The sequence below is a fragment of the Gavialis gangeticus genome, unplaced genomic scaffold (assembly GCF_001723915.1).
Source record: "Gavialis gangeticus isolate Ggan-Ray unplaced genomic scaffold, GavGan_comp1, whole genome shotgun sequence".
NCBI classification, from domain to species: Eukaryota; Metazoa; Chordata; order Crocodylia; family Gavialidae; genus Gavialis; species Gavialis gangeticus.
Genome location: NW_017729033.1, coordinates 28,528,174 through 28,549,601, shown reverse-complemented (window position 1 = coordinate 28,549,601; position 21,428 = coordinate 28,528,174). Strand labels below are relative to the sequence as shown.

At 42.8% G+C, this 21,428-nt stretch overlaps 2 protein-coding genes across 2 annotated transcripts in view; both read left to right on the top strand.

Annotated features, from left to right (window-relative positions):
• Positions 1-5,211, top strand: part of MAN2B2 (mannosidase alpha class 2B member 2) — a gene marked incomplete at its 5' end in the record, with an annotated part of 52,929 nt that extends 47,718 nt beyond the window's left edge. Inside the window, 4 exons of the mRNA XM_019525813.1 lie at positions 581-724; positions 1,109-1,221; positions 2,498-2,615; positions 4,982-5,211. Coding sequence (XP_019381358.1) covers positions 581-724; positions 1,109-1,221; positions 2,498-2,615; positions 4,982-5,073 — 467 coding nt within the window. The remainder of the gene's footprint in view (positions 1-580; positions 725-1,108; positions 1,222-2,497; positions 2,616-4,981) is intronic.
• A 7,909-nt stretch (positions 5,212-13,120) lies between these two features.
• LOC109303697 (transmembrane and immunoglobulin domain-containing protein 2-like) overlaps positions 13,121-21,428 on the top strand; it is a 44,091-nt gene continuing 35,783 nt past the window's right edge. Inside the window, exons 1-2 of the mRNA XM_019525895.1 lie at positions 13,121-13,423; positions 19,708-20,052. Coding sequence (XP_019381440.1) covers positions 13,369-13,423; positions 19,708-20,052 — 400 coding nt within the window. The 5' untranslated portion in view covers positions 13,121-13,368. The remainder of the gene's footprint in view (positions 13,424-19,707; positions 20,053-21,428) is intronic.

The following is a 21,428-nucleotide window of genomic DNA, read 5'->3' as shown; positions in this document are numbered from 1 at the left end:
CCCCAGTTGGCAATCAGCTGCCCCCCCCCGTTGGCAATCTGGCGCCTCCCGAGATTCAGGAAGCACCAGTCGCCCATTATTAAAGGCTATTGACTTCAAAGTCTCTGGTTTTAAACTGGCTATAACGATCACATAGTTGGGTACATCCCTCTGCAGAGTTTGGAGTTTAACTCTAGGTTATACAAGGCGTAACTCAATAATATAGTGACCCAGTTGGCACAAAGTGATAAACTTGAGGCATCCTTTGGCAACCTTGGCCTCTGTGTCTAACTGTTAACACTTCTGAATCCTGGCTTATTCTGTCTTTAAAAGATAACTAAAGCCATGTAGTAGAATAGCAGCAGCAAGATTTGAAGGAACCTATGTCACTGGGCCACTTTCTAAGCAATTAGCTATGCTGCCTTTAGCTTTAAATCTCCACGGAAGCAGTGTCTTATTTGCTTCTGGTTTGCCAAAACAAAGAGAATACACTTTCTTCTTCTCCTCAGGTGGTGCATGACCTATAGCCAGCACCTGTTCCTTTTTTTGTTGACAAAACCATGTTTTGTATGATGTTTTTTTTGGATTTCCTGTTCTGCAGGTGAACCAAAGCTGCATAGACAACCTTCTCCTGTCCAGAATGATCCTGTGGTCCTCCCACCTAACCTTCACCTCCAAACTCTAAGCATTCCTGGTTGGACATACAGCTCCAACCACACTGAGCAGCTCCAGAATATTCACAAGGGTAGGTGTGATGATAGGTGATGTGCCACGTATAGATTGAGATCACTCAGATTCTCACATCTTAACATGCTAGCTTTCTTTTCCTCCTTTACTCTGTGACTATTACTATTATTCATATTACAGCATCACATGGACTCAGGAACCTCTTTGCATAAAGGAGGCCACAGGAGAGCCAATGTAGTATACAGATATGCAGTAAGATACAGCCTCAAAGGGTTGATGGGGTAGTGGAGCTATTCAGAACTGGGCACTTCCCTTGCTCTTTGTGCCTTTTGGAAATCTTGAAATTAACACAAGTCATGAGAAGAAACTTGCAGCATAAACCCTGAGCTTTACAATTAAAGGTCAAATTAAGTTTTTAAAATGTATTTTCTTTCTTTTAAAGGCAATCAAAAGCAAGAGGCTGCAGATTTCAGTCGTGTCCTTCTGAGAATCAGGCATCTATATGAAGTAGGAGAGGATCCAATGCTGTCTCAGCCTGCAACAGTGAATCTGAAGGTAAAATTAATCCCTGCTGCCCAACTGCAATTTAGTCTGTCTTTTCTGCAGAGGAATCTTGTTATCAAGCCTTACCTTCCTGCTCTTATTTCATTAGATACTATGCAGGCCCCGAGTCTAATAATGCTTCTGTTAACATCAGTGACAAAATCTGTCTCCTCCTTAGGTTTGAGTTCATTTTTTTTTATGCTCTGTTCTGTTCTGCAGTAGCTATGACCACAAATAAACCTGCAGTAGGAAAACATGTACAAATATTTGTAAGACTGCATCTGTTGCATTCAGATTCATTTAACATTTGCTATGATACCTTCTTTTTACAATTTCTTTTCATGTAGTCTTGTTTAAACATGCTAAGTGTAAAAGGGATTGAAGGAAATGCATATTGATCTCTACTTTTTCCTGGGTTATTTTTTGTGCATTTGGCAACATTTTGTTTGGTCACTTTTGAGTCCCCTCGTTTGATTATTTCAACCTTTCACGTACTGGCAGGCAACAGAGTAATCATTTTTTACTATAACATTTTGATTGTGATCCCAGAAATGCTCACAGTGAGGACAGAGGCAGGGTATAATGTTGAAATGGGAGCTTTGCTTGCTGTCAGCCCATGCTAAGCTCCATGCTGTTATGGCTTGATTGCTACCAGGACCTGAACTTGCTAGTTTAGAGTTAATGTTGATATAATACAGCACACGTTTGTGACCACAGCATCAGATGTGTCTAGAAACATGGTATTTTGGCTCAAAGAAAGAATCTGCCCTTCTTATGGGCAAAAACAAATGTCTTTGCTCCTAGTGACATAAAGTGGGATCTGGTTGTGTTGAATAATTGGTGGTAGCTTTTAGAGTACACTGCTTTGGTCAGTAAGTTTGCAGTGTGGTAAACTTCTTGATACTACAAATTAAAATCTTACTTCTCTCCAGTAGCTCTTTGAAATAAAGGGCATGGGTAACTGGTGCCACCTTAGTCAGGAAGGTCATGTGACCAATCTCACCAACCGGGGGGTCCCCCCATGGCAGAACTCACCAACCGGGCACTATATCTGGTGCTCCCACTCCCTGGCCAGTGCTTGCAGGGAGGCACCGGTGCTCCTGCCTGCCCCTGCTGCCCATCACCTAAGCAGGGAGCGTGGCCGGTGAGGGGATGCACCTGCACTCTCGGGGGTACACGTGCACCCCCTTGCATCCCCTATGCGTCGCTGCTGGTAAAGGGAAGAGTGTGATGGTGTAGAGTCCTGTGAGTGAAGTTTAATGGGTGTATTGGGTTTCTTCATTCCTAGGCTCTGCTGAAGGGATTGGGAACCATAGTACTGGTAGAGGAACGGTCGCTTACAGGAACCTGGGATATCAATGCTTTGAATCGATGGAGGTGGAAAACGGCACAGCATCTAAGCCAAGGTTAGTTAGAAGCCAAGTTTTGTTTCCTGTCTTTATGGTCTGAGCTGCTGAAAAGGATGGGTATGGGCTGATACTGTAATCAAATATGAAAAGTTAGCATGCTGTCTCATCCAGCAGATCCAAGTGAAAGATTTACAATTCTTTTTGTCAGCTCTGTTCCGTATAACCAGGCTGGGTTCCAACACAGCCTCCAAACACTAATACTTAAGGGAAAAGCATATCTACATAGGGACTATTTTGAAATGCCTGGGATCAGAGTGAACTAAGTCAACTCTTCCCTGTGTGGCCCTAGCTTGAGTAAGAGCAGCTACATACTGCTACAAAGATTAGTTGTGCAAGTAAATGCTCAGTTATGTTAACTTGAGCTTCCAGGCGGACCTCTTCCTGACCCAAGTGGAGTGAAAGGCAGTACCACAATAGGTTACAGGATTTTGAATGTAAATAATCCAGGCGTTGCTCCTAACTTGCCTTCTGTTTTCGTGCTTGTCCTCACTTGAATTTTGCAATGCTTCCAACGTGGGCCAGCTGGCATAGGTGAGGCTATAAAGGTCCCACTCAGACTCAAGCAGGAAGCATGCCTTCTTTTGCAAGGTGCACACAGACTAAATTGAAAAATGATAGTCCTCGTCTGCTTTCCTACAGTTCCTCAGAAGGACAGACAGGTTCTCCAAGGACAGATCTAGGATTTTGAAAAGGAGGGTGCAGATAAAGTGGTGCATCATCACATATAACACAACACATATTTTTCTCCTGTAAAAGACAATCTAGAGATTTTACCAATAAACTAGGAGCGTATTCAGTTCAAGTTTGAAGCAAAAATAAATATAACTTTATTGGCTGCACATTAATTTGCTATATTATATTATATATAACAACGCAGCTAGCTAGGCAAAAATACTCAAAAGATGTTTCTTTAGTCCTGTAGTCATTAGAATAAAATGTAAATCGCTTTCAGATTCATAAAACAAAATTGAGCCTTCTTGAGCATCTTGACAGTGCGTCCAGTGCTTCACTGAAAGTTATTTCCACACCTGAGTTAATGTTTCTAGCTAAGGCTAAAAGCAGTCTGCAGAGCTGTGGAACAGGAGCTATACTGTCAGGAGCAGGTAACAGACAGCAGAATTGCAGAAGAAAAAATAGCTTGATTAGTGGAACCATTTAAAAGCCATTAAAAAGGAGGAATGGGTCATTAACACTTGTGAAATGAAGAATTTGGAAGGAATCAAGTTGATTATAATAAGCCATGAAGTCAATTGACTCCCTTGCTGCTGCCTGAATAAAAATAGTGCTGCCACTGAAGGCAGATGGTTTTGAACTTTGGGTGGAGCAGAAATCAAAGGGGGAATGTGACTGCACCACTGCACTCCTCTGGATCCACTCCTGAAGTGCTTGTAAAAGGCCCTTGTAAGAGTTGCAGAGCTGCTAAGCTTCCTACAGGGCACAGAGCCTTGGAACATGCCCCCAAAGGTCTTACTGACTCACATGGGGAAGGACAAAGTAAGGTATCCTCAGACCTGGACCTGGCTAACACAGTTGTTCAGCCTGGAGTGCTGACCACTCAGGCTAACTTTACAGTGAAGATGGTTCTGCCCTGAATATCCATAAAGTTAAAAATGTCTCTTCCCTTTGTATTCATTAAAGTATGTCTGTGGTACCCATCACAGTAAGATTCCAGGCTTTGATCAGTGTACGCATTTCCTTTTTACCGTAGTTTTTAATAGAGATGACTAAAATATAAATCCTGAAACTACAGGCTCTAGGGACCATTGAGTTTTGTATCCACATAGTTGTAATCTGGGCTGCAACACTGACTGAATTATCTTGAAAAAAATCTAATTTTTGCTTTTACGTAAGTAAACTGCTGGGTGAAGAATCAGGTCAAAATCATAACTTGGAAAAGACGAAGCATTGGATTTTTCTCTCTGGTGGTCTAGAAGCTCTCAAAATGGCCTCTTGTATGAAAAATAACATAATGGTATTTTTATGAGGGTGGTGGAAAACTACATAAAGTTAAGCAGGCAGCAGTAAGGATGAAGATTAAAGAACAAACAATTCAAGGCTGGTTAGACAACTGGAAGCAGTAAAAGAGATGCACTTTTTTGCATTTTGAGCATGTCATTAGACAATGATTGGTACCAACAACATAAGTCAGAAGAGGTAGATTGTTGAAAGTATATTTTAAAATCGTGAAGGTATGCACCTCACAGCTGGAACAGGTTATGCACCTTACTCTGAAAAACTATATCTAGGCAAACCATATCTGAGGGGTGGTTGATTGAAGAACGGTGAGATGGAAAAATATTATTTGTATCTAACTAAAATAAGCCTTTTGTTAATAAATTTATCTGCATTTCTGTATTTTATAGGATTCTTCAATACCAAGACTGCAGAAAATGTTACTGTAACTATACACCCAAAGGAAATCAGGACCTTTTTTGTATACTTTAAAGATCACTGAAAACTTGTTGCATGCTCCTGTCCCACCTAATAATTTGCTATGATTTTTTTTAAAGATCTGAAGTGACAATTTTGAGATCTTCTCCCCTGGTGCCACAAACAGAAGGAATAATTATTGTGTAATAAACTGTAAAACGTTGTTATCAAAACTAGTTCTGGATGTATTTGCTTATAGGAGATGATATCTCACTTTTTTAGGTAAGCTATTTGTCACATGCTCTTTCTCTTTAAATGAAAAATATCGAGCTTAAAAATAGAAACAGTGGAAAAAGCTTGCCTTGCTATGCCCATGCCAATGCCATACAAATGAGTTAGAACAAACCATAGTTTGTAAGGAGGCTTTTCTGAAAGTACAATACTCCACAACATCACCAGTTGCTCCCAGTTTTGGGATCCATTTTGAATTGTGTTTACCTTGAGTGGAAATCTCAGAGAACTCAGGAAGATATCAGTTAGACAAACAGTTGAACTGATCTGTACCTGGAAAAATTATGACCAAGTAGAGGCATAGAATTTATTGGAAAAAAAACAGGATCTCACCTATGAAAGAGGCCAGTAGGAAAGACCTAGAAGAGAAAGTTTATTTATTATTTATATTATAAACAGCAAATGTCTACATCTGTATGGCTCTCCAGATCACTGTGATTTTTGGTATCACTTGAAGGCATAACAGGTCCTAGGAGCTGCCTGTCACTCTAGGATGAAGAATGCTTTCTCTCCCCCATCACTCAGTTTCCTTACCATCAACATTCATGTTTCTAGATTCTTCATTCTCATCAGCAAGACAGTTCTGAACATGATGTGGTTGAAGCAGTTTGTGCTCTGGCTATTGTTACATTGCCTTTCAAAGCCTATTCAGTCTTTGACTACATATTCACAAAGTAAAACAGTGCTGTGTAACGATACTGGAGCTAAAACATGGTGCTAAACATGGAGCTAAAACATTCTGCCCGTGCTAATATAGTTTGCTTGTCACTGGACTAAGGCAGCTATATTATTTTTAATACCCAAATCAGCTTGGATCTCTCTACATAGCACTATGCTATGTGCCTTATATTAATTTCATCCTAAATGAGATCCTCACTGACTAGGAAGCATTTTGGGGTTCTTTGTTACCTGTACCTTTAAAATGGTGGCCACATTTTCAAAACATGCTTGCAAATCATGCTTCCAGTTCTTCAAAAACACTTGTTTGTGTCCAAAAGGCATACATAAAAAGGGTTATTAGGGTTGTGTGAAATTTCGCTGCCAGTCTTGTTTTGACGCTGTTTCGACTCATTTCGAGGTCGAAACAGCAAAATTGAAACAAAACAGATATTGTCGAAACAACCTCAAAACAAAACGAGGCAAGTCAAAACGTTTCGCCGTTTCAACGCTGTTTCGACATTTCACTCATAGGCTATAATGGGGAAGGTTGAAACAGCCGATAACCTTGTCATTTCTGGCCTGATTTGGATGAAACTTGGCGAAATGATAGCCCCTTCTGAGGGCATGAAGCCTGCAGACAAGCAAAACTCGTGACATGGGTGACACTGTGAGTGTTAAGGCACAGCAGTGTGAAAGCTGCAGGGATGGTAGCCCCTGCTGAGGCCACGAACCCTGCCAGCTGTCAAGGAGATAGGTGCAGGGGTTCTGGGGCCCTGCTCCTCTGGCTGCTGACAGGGAAAACTGTTTCGATGGAACGTAACAGAACAACTGTTTTGAATCGAAACAAAATTCAAAACAGAACGCTGTTATGTTGAAACGCTGGTCGAAATGGAATGGTGCCGTTTCGCACAGCCCTAGCAAACAGCTACAACTCCTGGTCAAGTGCAGTGGTGTTTTTGAGGACAACCCAGCACCTGCAGGCACAGTTGACTTGTCACTGAGCACACAGGCAGTGCTGATTAACTGTCCCCTACTGCTCCCTCTGGGAAGTAAGCCGCAGGGAGACTGGGGCTTTTGGGGATAGTGGGGGACCCAAAGACTGCCTGTAATCCTAACTGTGCGGGTATTACAAATGGTGCATCAAAACGTGGCACTAAAGAGAAGCTTCTCTTTCATCCAGAAACATTGCTGCAGCACTTCTGCCACTTTTGTAGCACTCAAAGTGGGGTGTACACATCTGTACCTTCAATGTTTGTCCTGATTCTCACCTTAGAATCATAGAAGTCGGGTCAGAAGGGACCTTGTAGATCTTCAAGTCCGACTCCCTGCCTGGGCAAGAGAAAAACTGGGCTCAAATGACCTTTTAAGAGGACAGTAATAAAACGCTAGAATCAAGAGTTTATTATAAAGCCAGTGAAAGTAAATGACACTGGAATTTACTTCTGAGAGAGAGACTGAAATACTTGACAGTCAGAAAGGAAAGGAACTTCTCTTCTAAACTTGGGGGGAGGAAATGCCCTAGCATTATACTGATGTTTTCCACATCTTGATTATTAGATCAACTTTGACCACAGTTTTTATAAGAAAAACATAAAAAGGTGAAAATTGCGGCAGTTTGGATCATGTAGCAGTCCAATCCTGAGCTGCTGGCACAAGCACTATGACAGGTGCTGCAGGAATAGCAATTACGGCTGGGAGTTGTCAAAAGAATCTAGCACCTGGTCCTAGAAACCTCCCTTCTGCCAATAGTTACTCCAGGTTAAGGCTTCTGCTGCTGTCTGACATCCAGCTTCAGTTGGATCTAGATGCTTCCACATGTTCAGCGAGCTGCTGCCATCCATTTCATAGCAGGTGCCTTCCTGGGCAGAACTTCATGCTCTGACAGTGCAGCTGTTGAGCAGAGCCACCAGAAGAGAATGGGTACAGATGTGCTTTGGCAGCCTGGTGATGGTGGCTGCCATCTATTGATGGAGCATCTGGTGGCCAGAAGTACACGCAGAGCTTAAGAATGTAGGGCATCTGATTCCTGTTCTACTTCAACAGGGCAGGAGTGCCAGTCTTAGACTTGCTTGAAAATCCCAACAAAAATCTGTATGAAGAAGATACATACGGTAAATAAAGTAACATTTGTAAAGAGCAACTGATTCATAGTAGTTTCTATCTTCATAGGTTGATTTATTTTTCCTAAAAATATATATAATAAAAGTGGGCAGCACAACCTGTCAGTGTTTTTTTGTTATGCTTCCTAATGAAGCATTTTATTTTAATGTTTACAAAAATAATTATGGAACAGTGGACCAAGAAACATCTGTATCATTACGGTGATACCTTTCTTTTCCTGCTACTTTGGTCCCTTTATTATTGTTGTTAAAAGTAAATTTCATTACATATTTAAATATAATAATGAACCTTTGGTTCATCCTGGAAACTACAAAGGGCAGCTCCTGCAATCTGAGCCTCAGTCTCCCTAAATTACAGCTACACTGTCACAGCTATTCCAGGGAACAGATGAACTGGTACATAACATGTTTTAATTGCAAGAATAGATTAGCATGAGTTATGTTTAGCACTGTCAGTAACTATGGGGTTAGGTTACTAAAAAGGTTTTGAATATGATTTATCTTTATCCACAGCTGAAATTCTACTCGATGCTGTTCCTGTTCTACTCATTATCAACTACCAGTCCCTGAGCATGCTATTAATTTACATTAAGCTTACTGTGCAGTATTTTACTGCACAGTAAGCCTTCGGCGGGAGCAGATTTGGTCCCAATGGGCATGGCCACACATGTGGGGACGTGTGCTTACAGCAGCTCAAACAGAAGCAGCACAAATTTGTGCCAGAGATTTTTGCTTCAGGACACATGCCTGAATATGCACTCTAGTGTGGGACAAGTTGTGCCACTTGGGGATCCACAGCCGGGGGAGCTGAAGCACAGGTGCTGGCCCCAACAGTATAAAAAGCTGCCCTGGTGAACAGCTCAGGCTTACTTGCTCTCACAAGCTTCTGAGGCCCGGCCAGTTGACATATGGGGACACTAGCCTCACAAGCTAGCTGGACTGCTGCAGCAGCCCTGACCTAGAGTGGCCTCTGGTACCCTCTATGGCAGTCTGGGAGTGGGGGCTGTTGCCTGGTTGTGACCTGCTGCCACCTGCAACAGCATCTGCAGCCTCATGTCTGCACACCTGCCAGACCTGGACAGGGGCCGCACAGCCACCTAGGCTGTGACATAGGCACTGCAGCACAGCTGTCTGCACCTCTGGGCCAGCTGCCTGTAGGGTGTGGCTACACAGTTGGTCTTTGTGTGACACTGCTGCCATGTGTGCCCACACCCTACTATCTGGGCAGCTATCACCTGGAAGATGTGGTGGCCTGCTTTGAACTGTCAAAGCATGTCCTCCTGGCCCCAAACAGCCAGCAGGTCAGCCACCTCCAGCTGGGTCCCTGGTGCCAGCCCTGGGCAGGCTTCTCTGTCTGGGTCCTGCCACTTGCCTCACTAACAAGGATCCTGGTGTTTCCTATTTAAAAAGTGAAAATTCTATGATAAAAAATCCCACATTCACTCTTTAAAATACTCCAAAATCCATGTTCTTCCACAATTAAAACAAAAAAACACTATATAGAGAGAGACAGAGAGGTCAGCTGGGCAATGTTTTATCGCTAAATTTACAATTCTAAAGCATTTGGAAGCCTACCAGCTTCTCTATCATCATAGTAAAATAAATTCTAAATATCTATAAGCTTTGATGTTTGCTTTTGGTTTTCTTATAGAAAAATCAGAGCTCCTCCTGACCCCTTCACTAACCATAGTTTCATAGTTTCTAGGGTCAGAAGGCACCTGAGTAGATCATCTAGTCTGACCCCCTGCCATGGCAGGAAAAAGTACTGGGGTCAAACAACCCCAGCAAGGTGTACATCTAACCAGGATGTGGGGACAGCTGCTTCTGAAGCCACATCTGCCAGCAGATCTCATCCTGCCTGGCAGCTGGGCGTGATGGGGGGATGTGGGGTTTATAGGAGGGGAGTCTGGGGAAGATGTGGGGTGTGTGCATGTGTGCAGGAGGATGTGGGGGGCATAGGAAGTGTGGGTAGGTGTAAGAGGGATTTGGAGTTTGTGGGGGGGTTTGAAGGGGAACCACCACATGCCCACCCCCAGCCCCCTGTGGCGCACATCCCTCAGAGCTGGCAGCAGCAGCTAGCCAGGTTGTCAGGGTGGTCATGGCCCACTGTAAGCACAGCCCCTAAGCCACACATCACCACCTGACCCTCATGGAGAACAGGACTGATCCAGCCCAGCCTGCCCTACTAGCATGCACGTTTGGACAAAAGCCGCAAGTGGTGGCAGGAGCTGTTTCAGTCCTGTCCAAAGGCACGCTAGCAGAAGGGGCTGGGCCCATTCTCCATACACAGACCGCAGATCAGGCAGTGCTGCAACAAACATGACCCAGCTGGCTGCTGCTGCCAGCACTGGATGCTGTGCATCGCAAGGTGGGGGGCATGTGGCAGCCCTCCCTCAAACTTCCCCACATCCTCCCACACCCCCTCCCACTTCCCACACACACCACACCCACAAAGCCCACCAGAAACCACACAGCCCCCTCACCCCCAGTCCCTGCTTACCTGGGACAGTGCCTGGGGCCAGGTCACACCGCAGCCTTGCCCTGCTCCTGTTTGCCCCACGTGCTGAGGCAGCGTGCTACAGCAGCAGGGGCAACATAGAGACATTCTGGCTGGATGCCAGTGTGTCTCTGGAGGACCCAGGCCAGGCTCTGCTTGCCTCAGGGCACACTGCAGGACTGTGCCCTATTCTGCTTTTTTCTGGGTTTGTTTTTTGTTGCTGTTGTTGTTACCTGGAAATCCATGTATCCAAGTCAGAGCCCGCGCTGCAAATAAGCAGCACAGGGAACTTTTTTTGTTCTAAGCGTGCATCTTGCAGCATCTCAAACGGGTTTGAGATGCCACAACAAGCATGTGCACACTCCTCTGGACGTGCCCAGTGAAAGCAGGCCTGTACAGGGCTTCTTCCGCCCTGCTCTATACCCCTGCAGTAGCCAGGGGGAACTCCAAGCTCCCTCAGGTGCTGGCCTGGGGCCTGGCCAGGGTCACAGGAGGGGACCTGATGGGCATTGGGCCAAGAGACAGCTGCCCCTGCTGCAGGCAGGGCTCTCCTGGCCCTCTTTGCCCACTGCAGGACACGGGTGCCAGAGAGTCCCTGGGAGCTATCTGAGGTGTGGGGCAGCTGCTGGCGAGCCGTCTGCTGGGCAGGGGGGTACAGGATTCACTGGCAGCTGCTCTGCTTGGGTTACCAGCCCATCCACGCCCCAGAGCAGGGTGGAGCTGGCAACTCCAGTGGGTGAGTGGGGGGCTGAGAACCCAGCCCTTGCCCACCCCACAGAACACCTCTGCACGGCACAAAACTGGCTACTCAAAGGGCAAGCGGGAGCTGGGAACTGTGCAGAGCTGCTCTGGAGGGTGAGCAGAGACTGGGTCCCCAGGCCCCGCTTGCCCCCTGAGGCAGCTCTATGTGGAGGATGCAGAGCTGGCTGCTCTGGAGGGCAAGAGGGAGCTGAGATCCCAGCACCCGTCTGCTCCCCTGGAGCTGCCAGTTCTGTGCTGGAAGCCGGGACAGGGAGCAGAAAGCTCCCCAGTCCTGGCACTGATCAGCTCCCAGTTCCTAGGGGGAGCCGGAAGCTGAGCAGTGCCAGGACCAGGGGCAGAGAGCTCTCTGTCCCCTGTGGCCCCCCATGCCTAAGATGACCCAAGTGCTACTGCGCAGTAGCTACTGTACAGTTAATCTAGTACCTGTACAGGTACTAGCTTACTATGCAGTAGCTTAATTTACTGTGCAGTAAATGCCCTGCATGTGTAGACAGTGACATGTTACTGCATACTAAATTAGTTTACTCTGCAGCGCAGTAAAGTGTCTCATCTAGACGCACCTCCTGACCTTGTTCTCTGGTCATTTTTAAAGTATAGACAGGCCCTTAGTGAGTTATTTGCCAGTCACAAAGTGTCATTCCAAATTAAGATTTTTGGATCACAGGTTACAAATAGACATCACATTTGGCTCAGGATAAACCATTTTATCCTAGGAGAAAGTTCAGTCATTTAGACATCTATGCCCATTATCCTGAGGTGCATCCTCAAAGGGTTCATGGAATAAGATGTGCCAACAGTTTGTCCTGGGACATCACAAAGTGTCTGACCAGTTAGCCTGGGACTACATCACTGACTCAATGGCAGGAAAGTGGGAATGCATTCAGCTGCTCACTAAGCCCTCATTAGAAGGGCAATTCTGTGTAGACACCAATCCTGGAACCCAGGATAAACACTGGCACAGTTTGTCCAGGGACAGGTACAACATATGTTTCTAGCCTTGGGGGGGTCATGTGATCAACAACTATATGCTCTTTGATTATTCATGGATCAGTAGGGTACACACTAAGGGTTGTGAGTGTGCACTGTCAGGCAAAATATGTGGATATGATACTACTCTGTAATTTCATTCTAGAAACAGAAAAAGGGACCCTTGAGAATAGCATGTCACACACATCTGTCTATGCTCTCGGAAGCCAATGGCTTTTTGTAATTTCCAGTGCAAATATAATAGTGATACAACTCATTCATTGTACCTAATTGGACTTAATAAACCTGTGTCAGCATCTTGGCCCACATTTTTACCTGCCATTTGACCAGTGTTTATTTGCACTTATCCCACTGTTAGACTTCCATCTGGGCAGCTCCTCCAGCGACAGTAATCAGTGGCATAGACTATGGGCAGGTTTACTCCCCCAAGCAATGGTAAATCACATGGTAACAAAAATGCTTGTCCCTTGTTTTTCTGCATCCTTCTGATAGTGGAGGCACTTCAATTCTACACTAACAATAGGAAAAAGTGGTAGCAACAACCTAGTATAGCCACGATATAAGCACTAACAAGGTGACAATGTAATATGTGATGGGGAAAGTAATGTGATCATTAGCAGCAGGGAACCACATGCATGTTGTCCCCAACCTCAGATTTGGACTGAATTCATCAAATAAATTGTGCTTCGAGTTACTGAAATGTCTGAGGAGATGAATGGAGTAGCTGAAAAAACCTCATCCTTATCAAATGCTTCAAAGGAAAGAACTTCTGACTTTTGTGGTCAAGAGCATCACTTCATGGTAGTACGCTGAGTGCCACTGTCTTATTTAAAAAGCAAGCAGTTAGATTTACCTTGAAAATCAAAATGTTCAGTTATTCAGACATTTTGGGCTGAGCTTTGAAACTGAAATATTTGTCATCATAATTCAGTGATTGTGCTTAGAAACACGTTTTAAGATCTTTAGTCACCATCAGCACAGCAGAGGGAACAGGAAGTTAAGCTGCATATATGATAAACTGACTTTTTAAGGAACTTCAACTGAAAGATACTGTTGCTGAGAGATGACCATGATCATTCTGAAAGTTTTTCTTTTGACAGTGGTTTCTGACTGCTTGGGTAAGTGTGGATTTTTCCCCTTGCTGTTCCTATATAGATTAAATCCTGTAGAACTGATTTTAAAAAAGCCTGATGACCAAAATATATGTCCTCACAACCTCCCGCATCAGTTTATGTGTGCAGACATATGAGTGAGTTGGGGAAAGCGTTGCTTTTGTTTTCAAAGAGCAGAGGGCAATATTTTATGCAAAAGCCAATTCAACACGCATTTAAACAATGTTTCGTAAAGAAGACTTGCACAAGGACAATTTTTCTAGTGAGAATGTGAAGAATCAAAAAATGAAGCTGTGTTAATTCCAAACCAGAGATCTAGGTCAATGCTTGCAAATGTTGTTTGTTTGGAAATTAGACCTTTATATTCAATGCTTCATTGAAATCATTTCTCACTGTAAAGTTCTAAAATGTCTTCCAGAACAAGTAGCTACTTAAATACAAACTGGTTCAAATTTTGTCCTGCAGATTTCATGCAAACATCACAAAATGCTGCACACTGTTAAATACTGTAATTATTCAGTTAAATAGTGAAGGCGAAGGAGAAGAGATTTAGTAACAGATTTGGATCTTCTCTTCCTCCTCGTGTTATGCCTGAGATTGTTGATGACAGGTATTTTGCAAAAAAAACAGGGCAGAGGGTGCTCCTATTAAAAGCAAAAATGGGAATTTTATTTTTGACTTCAGTGATGGTGGGATTGGATCCCTTTTCAGCAGGACTATGAGTGAACAAGTTGTGTAAAACAGCTGTTGTGAGGTGCACTGACAAGGCGGCAGGAGAAATTCTCTGTTATTTCTCTGGGTTAGTTCTTTCAAAAAGGAGAATAAAAAGATACTAATGGTTTTGAAAATTATTGCACAACCCAGCTAAAATTTGATTGAAATCCTAAAGATTGGGAGGACTGTTTAACTAAATCAGGGCGTCCTTGCTCTTTTTTTTTTTTCCACTTTAGTCTTATTTGGGCAAAACTCATATCAATATCAACTGGGCCTGAGGAAGAACTCAGTAAAAACTCATTGCCAATTTAAGGGCCATTATGAGCCATTCTTCCCATTTACAAATATAACATAACAGCAAAAGAAAGAATTACCATATCTGCTTGAATATAAGACAATCCCGATAATAAGATGATCCCCAATAATTAGATTCTATATATGGAAAGTATATAAATTTGATATAATTGTCCAGACGATGTTCTTTGGGTAAATCTGATATTTTTTATTAGATCAACTCAAATAGTTGGAAAAAATCTTCTTAGCAAACTTTTGGGTTTAAAAACCCTTCGTCAGGCTAAGGAAAGCATCTGCAGTTCATGTGCGCTCTTCCATCCAGGAAGAGCACACACCAACTGCAGATGCTTCCTCAGCCTGATATTTCCAAATACTCAGATATTTCTAAATTCTTTTGGCGGGCATCCTACATGCAGGCCCAAGCCCAGAGGCTTGGGGTTTGGATGCCCCCAAGCTGTGCCTGCCCTCAGCCATATGGCCATGGGAACAAGCTAGGGAGAAGTCTCTTATTTCCATAAAAATGGGCATTAAGCCCCCCAATGCCTCGGTGGGTACTAAACCACACCAGAAGAACAGTTACCCCTGGGAGGCTTAAGGAAAACTGCTTTCTTGGACCCAGATACATGGTGTTTCCCCTGCCAGGTACCTGTTGAAGTGTTGGGTTTAATGCCCATTTTATGGAAATGGGAGGCTCCACCCTAGCTTGCGCCTTTGGCTATATGGCTGAGGGTAGCTGAAACTTGGGGGCATCTGAGCCCCAAGCCTCCAGGCTTGTGCCTGCACTTAGGATGCCTGCCAAAAGACGATGGAAATATCTGAAGCCCCTGGTTGGGGTGAAGGATGTTTGCCAGTTGTAGAGCCACTTATGGTTCTGGACTGACCCATGGATTTGGACTTGATTTGGCTGATTTGGATGGGAACACAAAAAAATTCTTAAAAAAAAAAAAAGGTAGGTTCCCAAGATCAATCATTTTTGCCACCAAGGGGAGGGTATCAGGGTTGGCTCTGGCCTTCCCACTGCCAGCCTGGTATAGTAGCACCTCTAAATCTGGTGCTAGTTCCCTGTGGAGGGAACACCCACCCATTTATTTTTAAGGGCCAAAAAAAAAAAAGGACTTCCCATTGACATATTTCCCTAATACGGGCCATGTATTTAATAGTCACGCTCCGTGTTGGCTGCATTTAATCACCTTCATAGTTGGTTTCCATTACTGATGGCAGCAGTTCAGTGATAGGTAATGTATTTAATGCGGTTCCCTTGTATGTGAGTATGAATGTAAGATCAGGGGCTGCTTTTCCCATGCCAATTGGGGGGGAAATACCTCATCTTGTATTTGAGTATATACAGTAGTACTTCCACGTACAATATATGAGCAGCCTATTTGACTAAGTGTGTCAGGAGGTCTGAGTATAATCTTAAAAGGATTAATCATTTTATTGCCATTACTACCATTATTAATAAAATGAGCTGTTCTGATCTCAGCTCTAAAGATGCTTTTACACAAGGAAAAGGAAAATATTTGCTCTTATATAAAGTATTGCATGAATATCTGCTTAATTCACCACATATCAAAATAAAATAGTGAGAACACGGAAGGGACATGGACTAAATTTTCCTCTGATATATCAGGTAGTGGTCTTAGCTAGTAGCCCTCTGGTTTAAGGTGGCAAATTGTATGTCAATTAAATTAATTGACTAAGTTTCACATTAAGCCCTCCAGCGTGGACAAACCAAACTGAAAAGGAAATTTCAACAAATTATTTAGAAAATGGCATCTTATTCTTACCTATTTGAAGCTGTACACAGCAAGAACTCAAAAAATGTAATGTGTTTTTTTTTAATTTCTAGGCACTCTCAGATTTTATTCTTTTAAATAAATAAAGTTAATGTGTATGTGTCTCTTGTAGTTTTCGGGCGCATTACATATCCCTTCAGACCAAAACGTTCCTGTAATTTTACAGTGCAGAAGTTAAACACAAGAATCCCTACACGGATTCCTACAGCAACATAACTATGCAGAGCTGTATTATTTAAACTGTTACTTTAAGACAAAAAAAAATACCAGAGAATCTTATATAAAATTTACTCAATCACACCAAGTTATGCTGATACAGGACATACAAGAGTTGAAGGTTCTTTTATGATCTCTTTTATCAGACCAGCTGTATAGTTGGAAGAGACATTAGATAAGCTTTTGGGTGCAAACTGCCCTTCCTCAGTCCTCTTCCTGAGACCTGAGGAAGGGCAGTTTGTGCAGAAGTTTATTTAGCTTCATTTCCAACTGTGCAGTTGGTCTAGTAAAAATATATCATAAAAGAACCCTTGCCTATTGTACATTTCCTGAACCATCATGCCCACAACAAAACTGATATAGGATGTATAAATTTAGCACACTTGATCTTTAGCATTTTGGGGTGTTTTTACACATGCTCGGGTGCGGGGGGTGGGCTTAATTAGAGAGGCTCCAAAAGAAATAATGGGATTAAATTGCAATAAGGGAGATTTAGGTTAGAAAGGAGATTTAGGTAGAGAAATATTTTTAACTATGAGAGTGGTTAAATGCAGGACAAGATTACCTAAAGAGGCCATTCAGTCTCCATCCTTGGAAGTTTTTTAAAAGCAAGTTAGACGAATGCTTGTATAAAATAATTTAGATGGGGATGACTCTGCAGCAAGTAGGGGATTGTAGTAGATGGATTTTCTTTCAGTTTTGTTTTTCTATGATTTGTGCATCTAAATTCTCAGTAAAAATGCTGAGTTGGGAGGGGAGTGATGAATGCCTGTTAAAACCCAGTTAAAGCACAGAGAAATGAATGCATATGAATGCATAACAAATACACAGTAGAGTGACAAATACTGGCAAAATCTGCCCTTGTTTTCAATGCAAGTAGAAGACGAGCAATCTTTGCATTAGTATATATGCCACTGGTGGTGAAGATTACCAACTACATCCAAAGTATAGCTGACACCAAAGGTGCAGGAAGTGCCAGGGTAAGCCTGTTGGCTCAGCTCTAATTTCAAACAAAATCGGAGAATTAAATAGTATCGGTTTATGGATTCTTTTGGCCTTGCAGACACACTCCTCTAAATGTGTTGCTGATGTAACTGGGTTTACCCAGGCTTGTTTCTCCCAGCTCCATATGCAGTAGGATGCTACGGTGTATAAATGCCCTTTGATATTTTATGTTGCGTTTAGCACTAATGCAGTCACTCATATTTTTCCAGCATAGGGATATGGTTAGGTAACATGTTACTGGTGGTCAAGCAAAGATTGTTGTCACACGGGGATTAAGTTGGGGGGGTGGGGAGGGATGGAAAAACCCTTCCAAATTCTGCCCATGGCAGAAGCCTCTCAGAATATATTGTCCACATGTTCAAAATGCCACCACGTACGCTCTCTGCCTGGTTGTCCTCATATGACCCACTTAGTTCTACTCGATCTTTTGGCTTTGGCTTCTTCTGTCTATAAACTCACTAGGGGGAACCAGAAGGGTTTGGGGGAGACGCTGTTTCCCCTAGCGCCCGCTGGCATAACAAGGAGTAATGGGCACAAGTTGATGGAGAGGAGGTATAGATTGGACATCCGCAAAAACTACTTCACAGTTAGGGCGGCTAGGAGCTGGAACCAACTTCCAAGGGAAGTGGTGCTGGCCCCTACCCTGGGGGTCTTTAAGAAGAGGCTGGATGCCTACCTGGCTGGACTCGTTTGAGTCCCGTTTTTGTTTTGGGGTTTTGTTGTTCTCCCGCCCTGGCGGGGGGTCGGGCTAGAAGATCTACTAGGTCCCTTCCGACCCTAAATCTATGAAACTATGAAACTATGACGGGGATTGTGGAGTAAGGTGGTGGCACTCGCCAAAAATCTTTCATTCCTGGTTCCAGATTTTGCAGTCACCCCCTGTAGATCATACAGACCTGCACAATATAATCTTCTCTTTCTTTTCTTGCTCCTTTTGGTAATCAGTGAAATAACTCATCCTTTAAATGTCAACATGGTTATAACTGAGCATCCATGTTCACCTGAACAAGGCAGTTCATGCTTCATACTATTGTTTGAAGCTCTGCAAGCTCGGGCAAACCTCACAATACATTTGGTTTGTATTTTCGAGGCTATCTCAGCAATTGTAGCAGCCGAAAGATTGATATTTTGTGGGTTTTACCTCAAAGTTTAGATTTGGGAGAACAAGGCAGCAGCATAAAGGACATGTCTGTATAAACACACACAGACTAAATATAAATCCAAGCCCTGCTTGTGAGAGCAGAAAAGTTGTTGTTTAGAAACAAACATGGTGTTAATTGGTAATACTGGCTCTAACCTACCCAAAGCTGTAGTTGTAGGACTGTGGATAGCTGCTTCAGGTACCAGATGAAGTATTGCTAGTAGAGCAGAAAAAAACTTCCAGGGCTGCTGTCCCTGCTGACCTCTTCTGTTCACTGCCACTAAATTCACTTGTTATAAAACAAGGAAAGTACAGGCATACCTCGGAGATATTGCAGGTTCGGTTCCAGACCACCGCAATAAAGCAAATATCGCAATAAAGCGAGTCACACGAATTTTTTGGTTTCCCAGTGCATATAAAAGTTATGTTTACACTATACTGTAGTCTATTAAGTGTGCAATAGCATTATGTCTAAAAAAAAATGTACATACCTTAATTAAAAAATACTTTATTGCTAAAAAATGCTAACCATCATCTGAGCCTTCAGCGACTCGTAATCTTTTTGCTGGTGGAGGGTCTTGCCTCAATTTGTAAAAAACGCAATATCTGCGAAGCACAATAAAGCGAAGCGCAATAAAATGAGGTATGCCTGTATAAAGTATGCAAGTATGGGGTCACCACATGGAGTTAAATATGCTGGTTTCAGTTCAGAGGCGTAAGTATTTTCAACATGCTATAAACTAAAAAGCTTCACATTATTCATTTTTTCTTTTTAAAAAAAATTATAAGCATAATTACAATGAAATACACATTTCTTACATAACAAAGAACATTTTCACAGAAAGAAGAGGCTTAGCCTGTATGGGGAAACTTCACTAAATACCCCACAAGAACAATATGTAAAGAACATTAAAGAGAAAGAGATGAATTTTTAATTTGATCTAATGTATGCATCATTCCTTTGAGAAACGAGGGCAGAACTAACTCAGTAAGAGTGACAGTATTATCACAAAATAGGTTTAGCAATGTTGTAAAATTATAAATACATTCAAATGTAATTATTGCACTCTTTAATGTTACCTGATTCCTACTTTCAGTTGAAAACTATTGCTTTTCTTCTATAGTTACAGATATTGATACCTTAAAAGTCAGCCAGACACCAACAAAAATTATTGCATCAGCTGGACAGTCGGTTGAAGTGACCTGTACCTGGGAAAATCATGACAGAGTTGAGAGGTATCGAGTTACCTGGGAAAAACAGAATCTCAGCTCTGAAGGGCCCAGTACCGAAAAACTAGAAGAGGAAGTTCGCAGTACAAACAATACCGTACATACGAACAAGGCGATGCTAAAGCTCGAAGCTGTTAATGTAAACAACACTGGAATTTACTTCTGTGAAATAAATGTTGAAATCCCTTACCTGAAGACAGGAAAGGGAAATGGAACAACTCTAATTGTTGCAGAAGAAGGTAAGCAAGCCATAGATAGTAGCTGACCTGTTTTCGTGCCACTTCATTTGTCTCTGTCAAGATGGTTCAGTCAGAAATGTATTTGTTATTTTTTTCCCCTTGAGAGAGTTACAGAACCTGTAATTTGAGCAAAAATCTAAGTATTGAGAGTCCAGCAGGTCCCAGCCTTTTTAGACTCAAGGCATCCCTCAGAGAATGCCAGCTCTTAGTTTTCACTTACAATTTTCTACAATAAAAAAAACCAGAACAACTCTTCTGTTGCAAAGAACTCAGAATGATCACAACAGGTCAGCATGTTTTTGACACCATGGGGGATTCCTGTTTGAAATCCCTGGGTTTATCTTGTGAATCCTGCGTAGGTGTTTGCGCACCCATGAATTGTGAGGCTCTCATGGCACTCTAGGTTCTGCGGTTCCTGGTTGAGTATTCCTGATTTAACCCTTCATCGGTTCTGATATTGCCTCTTCTTGTGACAATTCATTTAACGTTTTGGCCTTGGTTTATGCAACTGCAGGATACTTACATTTCAGGATACCTGAGAGGATTCACTACAATATTATTGGCAATAGCCTTTGGTTCACTGGGTGCTTCACAGTGCCTGCCCAGAAAAATTTACAATCCAGGTGTGAAACAGCATCTAAGGCTGATAAATAATGGGGTGGGAAAGGAAGGAGAAGGACACAAGTTATTGTACTAGAACTGCACTGTTCCTCAGTTCAGTCATGTGAACATTTCAGCACTTGTATTTTTATGTTTAATGTTTTTTATAAAGTTGAAAAAGTAGTAGTATTGGTTCACTATGACAAAGATCATATTGTTCGTCATGTGATCCGATTGTCTTAAAAGTACCACAGATGTGATAGTTATTATATAAGTAAACTCTTATTCATGATTTATTTTGAAAAAATTAAGATCTTAAGCTTGAGAATACTTAAGCATGTGTGTAACTTTGGTGATAGAAATAGGCTCCACTGAAGACTGATAGTCCCCATCTCACATTGTTCAGAATTACTAACCTGAACAATGTGAGATGCACACCTAAGTGTTTACAGGTTGGGGCCTTAATTGTGGGGGGGGAAAAATCAGGTCCAATCCTGGTTAATTATCAGTTGACACTAATTGCTTATGACAAAGATGCGCAAGAATTTTAAAAGGTAACATAGGGTACATCTACACGTTCAATTAATGCATGTGAATAAACTCTGAAGTTTATTGCTCCTGGATGCCGTGTCTTCACATCCACCCAGGACATTGAGCCAGGGGGCAGCAGCCCTGGCTGGCAGGGAAGCTGGAGGGGGTCAGCCTGCCAGCCTAGGGCTGCTGCCCCCTTGCTCAGCATGCTGCAGAGGGGCTGGCTGGGGCACAAGGCTGTAGCA